General features: G+C 51.4%; 1 protein-coding gene across 1 annotated transcript in view; it reads left to right on the top strand.

The window, feature by feature from the left end:
• LMX1A (LIM homeobox transcription factor 1 alpha) overlaps nt 1-14598 on the top strand; it is a 151606-nt gene extending 137008 nt beyond the window's left edge. Inside the window, exons 4-8 of the mRNA XM_041722513.1 lie at nt 3616-3788; nt 6562-6639; nt 7957-8026; nt 10411-10581; nt 12352-14598. Of these exons, the coding sequence (XP_041578447.1) occupies nt 3616-3788; nt 6562-6639; nt 7957-8026; nt 10411-10581; nt 12352-12512 (653 nt within the window). The 3' untranslated portion in view covers nt 12513-14598. The remainder of the gene's footprint in view (nt 1-3615; nt 3789-6561; nt 6640-7956; nt 8027-10410; nt 10582-12351) is intronic.
• The last annotated feature ends 267 nt before the right edge of the window (nt 14599-14865 follow it).

Below are 14865 nucleotides of genomic sequence, written 5' to 3'. Positions count from 1 at the left end.
AGAATCCAAGAGAGGAAAGGTACCACAAAAGCAGTAGGAACACTTCAGAACAATCTTCCTTTTTTTAAAAAAGACTTTATTTATTCATGAGAGACACACAGAGAGAGAGGCAGAGACACAGGCAGAGGAAGAAGCAGGCTCCATGCAGGGAGCCCAATGCAGGACTCGATCCCAGGACCCCAGGATCATGCCCTGAGCTGAAGGCAGGCGCTCAACCACTGAGCCACCCAGGTGCCCCTTGAGACCAATCTTAATCTAGTTCATTCTGTCCTCCCCCAGCCCTGGCCCCCTTCTCCTTCCTCTTCTGAAAACGTGTTCTCACCTCTCCTCCTATGGGGCTTGGAGAGGATGAAGGGCCACGCGTAGTGCTGTACACATGCTCTGACGGTGGGCGCCAGGGGTGAGCCTAGGGGGTCGTTCTCTTCCCTCCTCCCCATCCTTCCACGATGGAATAGTGGCTCCTGGGGAGCATGCAGGCAGCCCAGATGCTGTGGGATGGGGGGGTGAGGGGGAGCGCAGGGCCCCAGGGCTTCAGCTAGCTGGCCTCCTGGCCTCCAAACAATCTGGAACCGGCCCAACCCCCTCTCCCTCCCTTCACCTTCCTCGTGGCCGACACTCACAGGCTCACAGGCGACAGAACCGACTCTCCGTACTGGCTGGGGTCGTGTCTGCAGAGAGAGACATGAACGCCGGCTTCGTGAGACCCTAACTTAGACGCCTGTTGACAGGCAGCTATTATTAACAGAAAACATGTGTCTCGGATTAAGAATACTTCTTTCATGTCACTGTAATAATGACGATGACGACGACAACGATTTACTAAGCACCTGTTAGGTTCTAGACAGCAATGATCCCTACGCGTATCATCTCATTTAATGCCAGCAGCCCTGTCACCGTCCCCGATGAGACAACCGAGTCTTGAGAATTGGTCCAAGATCACACCTCAGAGTTGGCAGAACCAGAATTGAGACCTGAGTTTGAGTGACTCCGGAGCCCACGTCGCTTTCCCAGACGGTGGCAGCATGTATGAGCCGTTGTCAGTGAACCTAGTGTGATTTTAGACTTTACGTTTTCATTGGTTTTGTTTTCCTTGTTGTCAGTAAGCCTTCACCCCAGACCGTGTGGGGAGTGACTGCAGGAGCACCAGGCTGGGCCCCCGGAGACTTTTGCAGATACCATTTTATGGACAAAACTGGTTATAAGACCTGCAGTTCTTAAAATATATGGTTACATCTTATTTTATTGTTTTTATCTGATAAAACATTGCATACTTTCCAACTTCTTTAAATTAAGCTTTTGGTTTAAAGTCCAGCATAGTTCACGTACAGTGTCCTGGGTGTTTCAAGTGTGCAATGCAGCGAATCCTACGACTGCATTTTTAAATGTCGTCTGCAGTGGCCCCCTTGGTCCTGTGTTCCAGACTTCAGTCGCTGGCCTTGTGGGAGGTCTGGGGCGGGGGTGTGGTGTGAGCCCGTTTCCAAAGAAAACTCACTGAAGGCCTCACAGGTACCAGAGGAGCATCCTTTTGACCCTGGGAGTTCACCAGCACACGAATTCTTGGCCTCAGTGAAGGACCAGGCTTTAAAGGGCAGGGGGTCGTCTCTGAGCAGTTGGACGTAGGGCCTTGCAAAGGTGAATGAGAGGAGTCTGTGGCTCTTTCCCCCACTGTCTCTCTTCTTGTGGGTCGTCTTCTTTCCCTGTGGCTTTTCACTCTTATATGCTTCTTTTTTCCTTACCATTCTGAAAACATCCTTCTAGAAAGATCTTCAAACCTCTTTCTGCGGAGGGATGGCTGAGGTCGGCTTACTGGGTTTGCCCCGTGGAAGAGCTGCCTCTGAGGCGAAGATGCCAGAGTAGCCACTCCTTGTCTCGAGGATTCTTCTTTGATCTCTTCTTTGATCATTCTGGGTTTTCCCCTGCGCTCTCTCTCAAGGGAAGGAGGCAGAAAGGAAAAGACATTCTTTCCTCATTGATTTGGAGCCTCCTCTGTGCCGGAACCCACAACAGCACTACCCCTGAGCCGCCTGCAGTGGGGGGGTGTCATTGCTGCGGTGGTGCAGGTGGGGAAACTGAGGCCCAGTGCATGACCGCACTCCCATAGCACCGCACCTATAATGGAGGGTGGTGAGCTGGTGGAGACTCAGGGGTGCCGGCATCAGACCTGCTCAGTGACATTGAAAGGGTCAGGCCCTCAAGGGCCTCGCAGGTTAGTGTCCCTTCACGTTCCAAGCGTATGTCTGAGTGTTCCTAGAGAAGAGAGGCCATCGTCCTTTCAGATGAATAGTCTACGCTAAACCAGCACGTGCAGATGAGCATCCTTTACAGGGGAGGGTGGGATGAACATGTGTGTGTAGCTCACCGTGGAGGGTCCCCACCTCCTGGGTTTCTTGAGGTGGCTGGAGGGGAAGCCAACGTCAGGACGCCAGAGCTGGGGAGACCCCGGGGATCGGGCCTTCCGCTAGAGGCAAGAGGACAGCTGGGCTCTGTAGGACCCAGACAGAAACCAGGCTCTCATTAGGGTTGTTTGGGCACATAACTGCCAAGGGCTTTTAGTGCTGAAAGGAGCAAAACGTCTCCCTTACACGCTATTTCCCAGACCCTGGAAGCATCTTCTCAGGAGCGTGAGGTCCATGGGATGCAAGAGGTGGTCTGGGAGAGAATGCAACTGATACTAAAAGCCTTGCTTCCTTCACATAACCCACCTAAACATAAATACAATTATTCTAATAGTTATTTATTTTCTAGACAAGCAACTTTGGCAAACTCCCTGTATTTTGTCCATTCTCAGTTACTGGTCCCTACAGGTAATCTAATGCTGGATCGTTATGGCCTTTTAAACAGTAATACTTTCTAGCCCCTGGCAGTGACTAGAATTTCGGGCACAGTGTCTAGGAAGTTACGCAAAACGTCTCCAGGCCTAGACTTGAAAAAAGTGACCTCTAAGAAATAACATTGGGGCACCTGGGTGGCTCAGTGGTTGACATCTGCCTTCGGTCCAGGTCATGATCCTGGGGTTCTGGGATCGAGTCCCACATCGCACCCCCCACAGGGAGCCTGCTTCTCCTTCTGCCTGTGTCTTTTCGTGAATAAATAAATAAAATCGAACTCTGATAAAAAAAAAATACAAACAAACAAATAAATAAATAATAAATAAAATCTTTAAAAAATAACATTAATAACCAGTGCTTCTTGGGCATTTATTATATGCCAAGTAGCGTTTTGAGCACATTATTGGTAAATTTGCTTAATCCTTGCAACAGCCCCGATGAAGTGGGATCCCTAATGTCCCAATTTTGCAGGGAAAGAAACTGAGTCAGAGAGAGGTAAGTAACTTGCCCGAGGCCATGCAGTTAGTAACTTTTCAGCAAGGACACCATCCTGGGAGAAAATTCTGAGCCATAATGGTGGACTTTCTGGTTGCTGTCCCTGGATTTTAGAAATATTTTCCTTTTCACCTTCCTGGATGGAGGCTTTCAAGTCAATCCCACACAGGTTCCTGCACTCACATGTGAAGCCATCCTGAGGACGTGGACCCCAGTGCCTTGTGCTAGAATAACCTGTAGCTCTAGGAAGTGGCTTTAAAGAACGTAACATACTGTTTTCTGCTTCTTTCAGGCAAAAGTGATGATGAAGAAAGTCTTTGTAAGTCAGCGCATGGGGCAGGGAAAGGAGCTGCTGAAGATGGCAAGGACCATAAGCGCCCCAAACGTCCCAGAACCATCTTGACAACCCAACAGAGGAGAGCGTTCAAGGCCTCATTTGAAGTATCCTCTAAGCCGTGCAGAAAGGTACAGGGGGGAAGACGGGAGGAAAGGGGATGGGCCCCCCCCCTTGTTTGCGTGTACTCTGTGCTCCTCCAGAGTGTTGATGGATGCACCCGGGGGTCAGGGCAGCAAGGGAGCTGTTCAGATAGTCTGTGCAGGTGGCCCCGAGCCCTCTTGGAGACTCCGGAGCACTGGTGCCGTGGCCAGGGAAATAATAGGATCTCCCTATGCTTTTGTGCTTGCATAGCCATTTCACGTGGCTGTTTGCTCAATTCGTGGAGAGCAACAGCAGGAACAGCAGCAGCAGGTGCCAGTTAGGGGTCTAGACCTGGATGCTATAACAAGAATAGTAAAAAATATAGTGGTTTGTAGAAATATATTTACTTTGGGTCTAGCTTATTCCACCTGGAGTGGTGATTTGGGGACTCGTTGATGTCTTGGTTCATTCATTTTCATGGCTGAATGGAATCCCGCTGTACGGATGTGCCACAGTTTGTCCATTTGTCACCTGTGGGTGGGTGTTCAGGGTGTTCCCAGTTTGGAGCTGTTACAGATGGGGCTGCTGCGAACCTGATGAGGTACGGATTTATTTCCATCTCATGTCACAGTCTGGAGATGAGCAATCCAAGACCAGCAGGGAGCTCTGTTATCAGTCATAGGGTTCTAAGGCACCAAGGTGTCACCTTCTTTTCCAGCTGCCATGGTGGAGAAAGAGAATGTCAAGAGCAAGCCATGCCCCAAGCGTCTTTGTATCACTTTCACTCATACGTGGTGGCCTGAATTTAATCCCATGACTGCATTTCCTGTAAGGGGGCTGGGAAACGAGTCTATCCTGGGTGACCACGTGCCCTGCTAATGCTTGGGGATTTAATCATCAATAGGAGAAATGAGAAAATGGATATTGGGGACAGTCAGCAGTCTCTGCCACAGAGAGCTGTGCCCGTTACCCAACACCTGCCATTTATTGACTGCCCGTCATGTGCTCAGCCTTGTTACTTAGACGATATAAGCAAGAAAACTTTTTTAATTGAAACTCATGGGGACATACATTTTTTTTTTAAGTTGGCATTGTTTTTCCCATGTCTCTATCTGTATTAGTCAGCTTTTGCTGTCATAACAAATAAAATCTTAGTGGCTTCCAGCAAACGTTGCTTTCCTGCTCCTGGGCAGTGGCTTTGCTGTGGCCCAGCTGGGCTCAGGCTCAGGCCTGTTCCACCTGCCTCTCTGGGGCTCCGGGCTGAAGGAGTGCTCTGTTCTCACGAGGATGGCAGAAGGCAAGGGGCCAAGTCACACCAGGCAAACCCACTGAAAGGCTCTCCTTGGATCACACATACCGTATCCACACATATCCCACGAGCCAAAGCAAGTCATGTGGCTCACTGGGTGTGAGGCATGGGGGAGGCCTGCCCATTGGAGCTGGGGAGGGAGAGAGGGGGAGATGTTTCCTGACCTGACCAGCAGTACAGTCCATCACCACATGTGACCTCCTGCAGACCTCCTTCTCTCCCTGCCCTTGTACCCTTAGGCTCCAGGGGAGGTGCTGGGAGGAAGTAAAGTAGCCCCAAAGTAGGTTTATGCAAGGACAAATGACCACCTCCTTCATTTATTACTTTTTCTACATGCACTAGGCTCCCAGCCTCTGAATGGCCCTGTGCCTGGTGCTGCTGGCCAGGCAGCCTGCAGGCCTAGTGGGGAAGAGATGCATATGCACATAACTAACAAGGGAGAGAAAGCCCTGAGGACCCTAACAGAGGGACAGCCAGGAAGGGCAAGGTAATTTCTGTCTGGGGAGTCAGGCAAGGCTTTGTGGAACAGGTGGCTTCTGAGCTGGGCCTCTGAAAAATGGATAGGGTTTCAGCAGGTGGAGGTGGGGCCGGGGCACACTGCTATTTGAGTGGCTTAGCAGAAGGATGTGCTTTAGAGATCCCGTCTAATCATCTCACTTGTCCTCAGCCCCTGTGGTGTGGTAAAGGTAGAGCACTTCCCAAGGCCTCCTGTGAGCTCTCTGCTCCCATGTTTTGCGTTCAACCTCGTGTCCACCCCAGAGTCTAAGCCAGGAGGGCAGTGCCTCTCAGCCTCGCTCTCAGGCTGTGCTTCTCGCCTCTTCCCTTCCTGTCACCTTGCCAGTCCCTCACTGTGTGTTCGTGGAGGGCGGATGTTTAAACCGTCTCTTCATCACGGGGCTCCTGACCGTCCCGTCTCTGCAAGGCCACAGCGCACGTGCTGATCAGAGCTGACCGCTTTGCTCTGCCAGGTTCCAGATCACTCTGGTCTTATTCTCCTTGAGTAGGGCTCACTCAGGGTAACAGTGAAGATGAATATTCATGGAACACCCAAAGTCACCTAGAGCTCTGTGAGGGACAGAACCAAAAATTTAGGTCAAGGAATTTAGACAGAAGAGGACAAGAGAGGGCCATTTGTCTTGCAAAGTCCTTGTCCCCCTCCGTTCTCCCTAAGTAGGTTAGTCCATAGGCATGGATGTGACTCCTAAAGCACAGTAATAGATTTTGCTGATGTTCAAAGACCATTTGAAGGCCTAGTTTCCAGAGTCAGAGAAGCTGAGGAACACCTCTTGGAATGCACATCTAAAGTAATCATTCCTTTCTTCGTTTACCTGATGAAGGACCTCTCTCCACCCGAAGGGAAGCAGTGGTCTTGTGTTTGGGATCACATTGCCCTTAAACACTAACCAGCTCCTATATAAGACGCAGCCTGCCTGCGTGCCGCATAGGGAACGTCCTGCCCCCTCCTCTGAGATGCCAATGTTTATTTATTTTTAATGTTCTGTTTTGTCAAGGTGAGGGAGACCCTGGCCGCAGAGACAGGGCTGAGCGTCCGTGTCGTCCAGGTGTGGTTCCAGAACCAGAGAGCTAAGGTAATCCGCTTCGTACTGTCATCTATCTCTGTGTGGCTGGTTTCCTGATAATAGCAGTAGGACTTAGTATTCGCAGATGGGCTATCTAACCAGAACCCGTTGGGTGGAGTAGTTCTCATGATTCAAAAATTCTGTTATCAACAGTCCTGTCAGCCCTGCAGAAGGGGAGAGATGGGGCATTTGTTCTAGTGAGATGGCTTTGATTTTCCTAGTGGCCATGACTATGACTCTGGCCAGCCATCTGCCAGAATAAATGTCTTTCTGTGTCTTTTGGTAAAAGCGGATTCTTTAATTCACCTTTTTAAACCCAGCTACCAAAGTTCTCTTAAAATTGTGAAGAGAAACCTGCATAGCACACATGTGACTGAGTTGATATCCTACGATGTTGGGTGGCATGGATGCCTTGACTCAGTGCCCGCCATGTACACCCCAATTGTCATATTGCTCTCTGGATCCTACTGAGGTCTGTGTTGCTCCACCACAGTCTTTCACTCATGTGGTTTCCTGCCCCTAAAAATGCATGTGGCCCATGGCCCATGTGTCTGGGGTCCTGCTCTATACTGGGTGACAAATTCACATCTCATTATCTGATCATGATTGTTAAGATAGCCCAGCGCCACCCTAACCAAATCCTTCAGCGCAGGGCCAACGACACATACTCCATCCTGAGAAGACTCCATGTTTCCATAGGTTTGAATGAGGCCCCATAACCTAATGGATTCATAAATCAGAGGAGGTTGAAGCTCTGAGCAATGTTTGCTGGTTTTGGTTAGGGTCTCGCAGAGCCCTGACCTTCCACAGAACACAGCATGAGAAGCTCGGGTTAAAATGTTCCTGCCAGGAAGTTTTGGTGTTAACAGGGTGCTCTGGGGGATCAGCTCCCTACCCAGAGGTGCAGATCTCCTGGCAGGCGTCTCAGACCCCAGGGCCAGCAGACGGGGGTGTGGGCAGGGAGCAGCCTCCTGCCACATCCCAGGTCACACCCCATCAGCAGCCCCTTGCTGTCATCCAAGCCGGGCTGTGGTCCCCACACCCACACTTACACTTCACCTAAAACTGTCACAACGTAAGCAATTATGTTTAGCTGCTGAGAGGAAGTCCCTGTGCCTGTGAAGACCAGCAGCCTCATGCTTCCCAGCCAGCTGGCTTCCCATGGCTGCAGGTGAAGAGCCTGAACCAGCCTTGGGACATGTGGCTGGCTCCCCCAGAATGGTTCCTTCACTGAGTCGGAGCTCGAGAGTGTCCCCCTGCTTTATGCACAAGGCCTGTCCTGCTGCCAGTCACCTGACTTTAACCCCGCATCCCTCTCCTTGTCAGATGAAGAAGCTGGCCCGGCGGCAGCAGCAGCAGCAACAGGACCAGCAGAACACTCAGAGGCTGAGCTCCGGTAAGCGGGGCCCCTGCAGCCAGGCCTGCAAACCTCCAGGCCTCACCCCCCCCGCCCCCCCCCCGGCTCTGGGAAGGGCCACATCAGTGAAGCCCCATTTGCACCAAGGTGGGGGGCGGGGGGTTGGCTTTTCCAGCAGGGATCTGACTGAGGTGGTTCAGACCTTCTCCAGAGCTCCCACTTGGCAGGACGCCCAACGAGCACACACCTGGATCCTCCTCCTTCCTGGCAAATTAGTTGACAGGACACCACTGTGACTTACCCCTTTCCCGAACAACATAAAATAGTAAAAATACTGCTAGTGAAACTGTATCCCCCTCCCTTGTCGGGCATGTTTATAGTTCAGGGTATTCTCACCTGACCCAAGTCTGACAACACCTCCCTCCTGAACCAGGGGAGCAGAGCAGTACTTTGTCCCCATCTCACTGATGAGCAGACGAGGGCTCTGCAAGCCTGAGTAGCGGGTGAGTCAGGACCAGAGCATATGCCTCTGAATTTGGGTTCTGCTAGGCTGTGCTGCCCTAACTCTCCCCTCCTGCATGCACCTTCATTTGCTGCTGTGGTTCATAGGGATGGTGTGAGGACTGGAAAGGGGGTGAGAAGGGATAGGTTGTGGGACACTTCAAGGGCGTTAAAAGGAAAAAAAAATCAAATATATAACTAATTATGACCGTGTTATTCTTAAAGGGATGTGCCCCCAAAAGCCATCCAGTGGGATTCCCTGAGACCCCGGGTCTGTGTACCCCAAGCAGGAATTATCAGCCTTCAATATGCACATAAATGACTTGACATTTGGTAAAGTACAGATTCTGATTCCTCTAGTCTGGGTAGACCGTGAGATCCTGCATTTTGAACAAACTCTCACCACTGCCAGCCTGTGGACCACACATTGAAGGTCATGGGCCATGACATTGGTTCTCAGCCCCTAGACAGGGCTCCTTGTCCTTACGTGGACCTTGCCTTGTGCTTGATAACCTGGGCTAGGCTCACTCTAGAATCTGACTCTTGCAGCCTGGAGTTCTCTTGGCTTCTTATCTTCTAGGCCAGACAGTATCTTAGTGGCAAGATAGAAGCTCAGAGAAGTCAAACAAAGACATGGGGACCAGGGAAGGCTGGAGGGGCAAGTTGCTCAGGAGACCTGAAAGCTACCACAGCTCCACCCGCAGACCTGTCTGATCTGGGGCCAGCCTTTCTGTCTCCTGGTGCCTCAGGCTATCCCTGGTGATAGGATAATCACACCTACCAGCCCTATGGCCCTGGTAAGTTCAGAGGGGGGTCAGGGACAAGAGAGGGCTTTAGGAAGACCCATGCACGTTGACTCCATATAGGTCCACACAGTCAAAGGGGGAAGAATGCTTCGAGGCAGTATGAGAACACAGCTCAGAGTGCTTGAGGCTTGGAAGAATTCGAATGGCAACTCCTAGGGCAGACTTAAGAAAGCAGAAGCTGGTGGAAAGTAGAGTCTCTGAGAGTTAACGGACCAATGTTCAGAGAACCACACAAGATATGGAGGCAGGAGGTGAGTCCTCTGTTCTCCAAAAATTATGGTCACAACTGTAGCAAGTTCTTCCAAAGTACATTCAACCATCTCACTGAGTCTTTCTATCAGCTCCATGGGGTCAGTGGAGCCGGTGTCATGAACCCAGCTTGATTGACGGGCTCCCAGAGGGGTGAGACTGGAAGGATCTTTAGATGTATCACCTCCAGTGGCTGCCAAACCCGTGGGTAGCATCAAATGCCTTGCTTTTAATGATATATTTCAAGGAAACTCTCCAAATTCAACTGCACTTCCCTCATCCCTGTTCTCTGAGGTTGACCGTGATGGCCCTTGGCAGGGCACAGGCTGGGAGCCACTGATGTCACCTCGTTCCAGACCATTTCATAAATGAGGAAACCAAGAGCCAGGAAGGAAAATAATCTCACCATGGTCCCACAGCCAAGATGGCCCTCCATGCCTCTCACCACCTGGTGTTCACACCTTTGTGTTGTCCCCTTGGACACTGACTTGGGATGACCTACGGAGTGACTTCTGAGGCGAAGTCACAAAAAGTGTGGCAGTTTCTACTTTGTGCTCTGCTGGCTGGCTGGCTCCAGGAAATCTGGCTGCGGTGTTGCTAGGCTGCTCAAGCAGGCCTATGGAGAAGTGCATGGTGGGGCAACAGTGGGATGGCAGACTCAGCATGTCCCACTCCAGTGGAGCTCACAGTATCATGGGCATCAGCCCCTGTCACTCCTCCTTACGAAGCCATAGCAAAGACTGGTGCTAGACAGGGACATCGGGCCATGGGGGGTATGAAGTTCAGAAGATGCTGTTGGCCTTCTGTCCCAGCGTGGAGTCCTGGGCTGCACACGAAGAATGATCTGTCTTCTTCTTTGTCCCGTAGCTCAGACAAATGGCAGTGGGAATTCTGGGATGGAAGGGATCATGAACCCCTACACAGCACTGCCCACCCCACAGCAGCTCCTGGCCATCGAGCAGAGTGTCTACAGCTCAGACCCCTTCCGACAGGGCCTCACCCCACCCCAGATGCCGGGAGACCACATGCACCCATATGGTAAGATGGACTCAGGGCCACGGCACCTCTCACGACCTGCTTGCATGGTTCCAAACACATCCACGTGGTTCCCATATGCTCCCCCAAAGCCACAAGTAGAACACATGCCCAGAAGATTTTGCTAGAATCATCCAACCAGCGGCTACAGAAGAAAGACCAACATGCATGGTCATTAGTGATACTTCCTTTTATTCTCCTTGTCAAGGATTCTTGTTAGTTTTACATAAGAGGTTATATTTTCATTGTAGACCTGTTTGCTGGGATCAAATTTCCCTCCTTTCATTTCATACCAGGTACCACGTGCTTGTAAGCGGTACCAGCAGTGATGTGGGCAAAAGGCCTTAACTAAGCAAACTTTTACACGAAGAAGGAAATTACATAAAAGTATAGAAAGCGAAGTTTCTAGTTGAACTGATGCTCTTTAGGCGCTCTAAGTTAACTCCTGAAACATAACCTGATTTGTGAAGTGGAAAGTACCCCCTGCCCACTCCCATCACCCACACACTGGGGTTGCCTTAAGTGCTGGGCATCGGGAGAGCTTAGCCGCCTCTCCCTGCCCTGCTGCTGCTTCAGCTGGGCACCCTGACGGGGTGGGAGAGCTCGGGAGCCGAGGGCTGATATTCAATCCAGGGCCAGAGAGAGGTCACTAGATTTCTATACACAGGAGGTCAGTGGCCTCCGCGATGCATCTGTTCTGTGTAACCTGTGCGAGATGATGCCAATCGCTAAAAATAAAGCTATTTTATTCAGCAAACCTTCAAAACGGTATCGGAGATACATGCCCCAGCTCGCTGGTATTGTCAAGAAAATGCTTTTTCTTCCCCTTCATTAAAAAAAAAAAAGTTGAAGTGACCCATCTTCCCACGTGATGCAAAGTCCCTCTGCAGGGACTTCACTGAGCACTCGCTCATTCATCCGTAGAATTGTCTGGCCAGGTGGAAGGTGTGCAGGGCACAACGAGGGCAGCTCTGGGTTCTTGTCACGTGGTGCCCGGGCTGCTCCACAGTCTGTCTTCTCTGACAAGGGTGTAACTTAGTCGAGGGTGGGCACCTCACCATCTTTCCCTTGCAGGACGCATTTGGGGGGCAGGCAGCAGACACTCAGTGTGATCTTGCTGTTTTGTTTTGTTTTTTTTAAAGATGTTATTTATTTATTCATGAGAGACACAGAGAGAGAGAGGCAGAGACACAGGCAGAGGGAGAAGCAGGCTCCCTGCAGGGAGCCCAATGTGGGACTCGATCCCGGGACTCCAGGATCACGCCCTGAGCCGAAGGCAGATGCTCAACCGTTGGGCCACCCAGGCGTCCCTGATCTTGCTGTTTGAAGGGACCCCTATTACCACGGAGGTGGCACCAAGCACCGATGTTAGCCTTCTTACTGGTCCTCCGTCAAGAGCTTCCCTTGAGGGAGCCAAGTCCTTAGGAGCCCTGGCCCTGCCTCTCCAGCCGGCGGGGCCGCGTCCTCCCCACTCCACAAACTCACCATCTAGATGTTGAGACGTTTGCTTCTGCTGGACATCATTTGGCCCTTTGTCCCATCCTAGTTTATATGGACTCCAGCGATTGCACTTTGCACCCGAGCCCTCCAGGCACCTGAGAGGCCTTCTGTGGATAGGGCCCCACCTCCCTCCCATTCCCCAGTGGCTCCCTCCACCCGCTCCCCAGTGCCCGCTGGGAGACATCCTCTGGGGGCTGCATCCTGCTGCATTTCCTGGCGTCCAAGGGAGTCTCATCTTCGGGACCCTCACGACCCGTTTCATCTCTGTTACAGGTGCTGAGCCCCTCTTCCATGACCTGGATAGTGACGACACCTCCCTCAGTAACCTGGGTGACTGTTTCCTAGCAACCTCAGAAGCTGGGCCCCTGCAGTCCAGAGTGGGAAACCCCATCGACCACCTGTACTCCATGCAGAATTCTTACTTTACCTCTTGAGTCTTCCCCTGGAGTTCTGTGGCGGGGCTCCCACTCGGAACAACCGTATTCCGTGCGGGGCCGGCCGGCGTTAGGATGGGGAGACCAGGGAGGAGGTGGGCTGGGGAGGGAGTTTGGTCGGGGATGCTGTTGTATAACGCCCTGGTGTAGCTCGGCATTTCCAAAGACTGAATACATAATGGATCGCATAGTTTCATGTTTCTGATAAGTCTTAGCTTTAGGTATGAAGATGTGTTTATCATTAAGGACAGGGACTTTTAATATAGACATTCTCATGCGAACTAGGTACCTAGAGACTCCTAACAACTTCCCACCGTTTTGGGGAAGCTCCCGTCAAGAGGTGCATATGTCTACCCGTCCATATACCCATAGACAGACAGACGGACAGATGTGTGTGTGAGTGTGTAACCTTCCATGCTTTATCATCAAAGTTTATTCCTAATTATAACAGACACCAACTGTACAGCAAAAGTAACTTTATTTTCAGTGTGAACTATATTTAAGGAAATGCTTGATGCACTTAAGTTATAAGATGAGATAATTTACTTTTATAAACTTTATTTTTAGTTCGGAGAGACTTGTCGGCAGGGCAGAGAGGGCTGCTCCACCTAGGCCGGTAGCTTGGAGTGCTTGAGTTAATTCTGTTTTCGAGAGTGTGTCACCGAGGCCTGGAAAGCAGCTCTGTGTGGCTGACCGTACTCTTTCGTGGATTCTTGCTCTCTTTGGGGTTGAATCACAGGGCTTGGGTGGGACAGAAAAAACAAAACAAAACAAAAAATCCTTGATCATGTTCTTAGAAAAGGTAAAGCCTAGACTCTTCAGCTTCCTTTTAAACTCTGACACGTAGTTGTGGGCAGCAGTAGGACGGCCAGTTCTGCTCTTGAACTCAGCATCTGCAGGTGTGGGATGAGGCTGATAGTATGTACCTACCTCACTGGGGGACGCTGAGGCTTAATTCGCCCCCAGGACACATGAGCAGGGCTGAAACGAAAATCCCATATTTGTTTAAAATACCCGACCAGTTACTTGGCGAAAGGGGCTACTGGGGCTGCCCGTACTGTGAGCCCAGAGGGCCTTGCTCTGCCTGCTGTGGTCCCTCCTGCAAAGCCTCAGCCGGCGGTGCCCGCTCAGGGCAGCTCAGGGGCCAGAGTCCTGCGATGGGGAGGTGGCTGGTGCTGCAGGGATGGAGGAGGGCGTCGTGCTGTTCTAGACCAGGGGTTGGCAAACTGCTGCCTGCGGGCTGTGTCATAGGGTCGGCCAGATATGAATGGTTTTTATATTTTTAAAGGGTTGTAAAAGAAAGAAAGAAAGAAAGAAAGAAAGAAAGAAAGAAAGAAAGAAAGAAAGAAAGAAAGAAAGAAAGAAAAAGAAGAAAAGGAATATGTGACAGAGTGTCTGTGGCCCAGACAGCCTGAAATATTAACTACCTATGCCGTCTGGCTCTTTTCATAAAATGTTTGCTGGCCCCTGTTCTAGAAAGTCTATCCCTCAAGAGCCTCCTGGAGCTCATAGAGGCAGCAGGGACCGGCGGGGCGGGGGTGGGGTGGACACCCAGGGTTCTTCCTTCTGTCTCGCTTCTTGGACTTTGAGCGCAGAAGCCCCAGCTGCCATTGTACACAGGGACACTTCTGCGCCCTGTTCTCCAGTCGTGGTGCTAGGACCAGCTACTTCTGTGCTAGGATGCCTCCTGGGAAAGCAGACGAGTGGACGGGGAGGGGGGGAAACCGGGGGTGGGGGTCAGCTTGGAGTCCTCCGAGAGCACCCGGTGCAGGCTTGGCCTCACTCCTGAGGACATCCTGGGTCTCTCGGGCCTCGCGCGCAGAGCTGGGTCCCCTTCACTCTCTGCAAAGCCAGAGGGAACGTGCTCCCTTATGGTAGAGTCTATGTTGTGTGATTTTTGTGCTCATGTTTATAATTTATGCAAACCACCGAGAAACCCGAACCAGTCTGGCAAGGGAAAATCATGCAGATGCCGTATGAGTCTGCAGACTTCTGTGGTAGAGATGCGTCGGAGAATGTAGCAGATACTATGTGAGTGAAAACAAATAGAGATCCTTACTCCGCTCGTAATGGCATACCAAGATGAAATTAAAAACCTCTTACAAATGAGCTGTCGTTGATTCGGGGCCAGGGGTGGGGGGCCGGGACCTGGGGGCAGGGGGGGTGGTTGTGGGATGTGGGTATTTTGTCAACAGGGTCCTGGGGGTGAGCATATGGCGAAGCTTAGCGTGAAGGGGAGGTGACTCCAGCAGAACCGGAGGAGAGAGGCGTCCTCACCTTCCCGCCAGGATGAACTGCTGCGGAAGGAGGCCCGGGGAACATTCCATCAGCATCGTCCAGTTCCCCCGAGGCG

Source organism: Vulpes lagopus, chromosome 11, assembly GCF_018345385.1.
Source record: "Vulpes lagopus strain Blue_001 chromosome 11, ASM1834538v1, whole genome shotgun sequence".
NCBI lineage: Eukaryota > Metazoa > Chordata > Mammalia > Carnivora > Canidae > Vulpes > Vulpes lagopus.
This window is presented reverse-complemented; position numbering and strand designations above follow the sequence as displayed.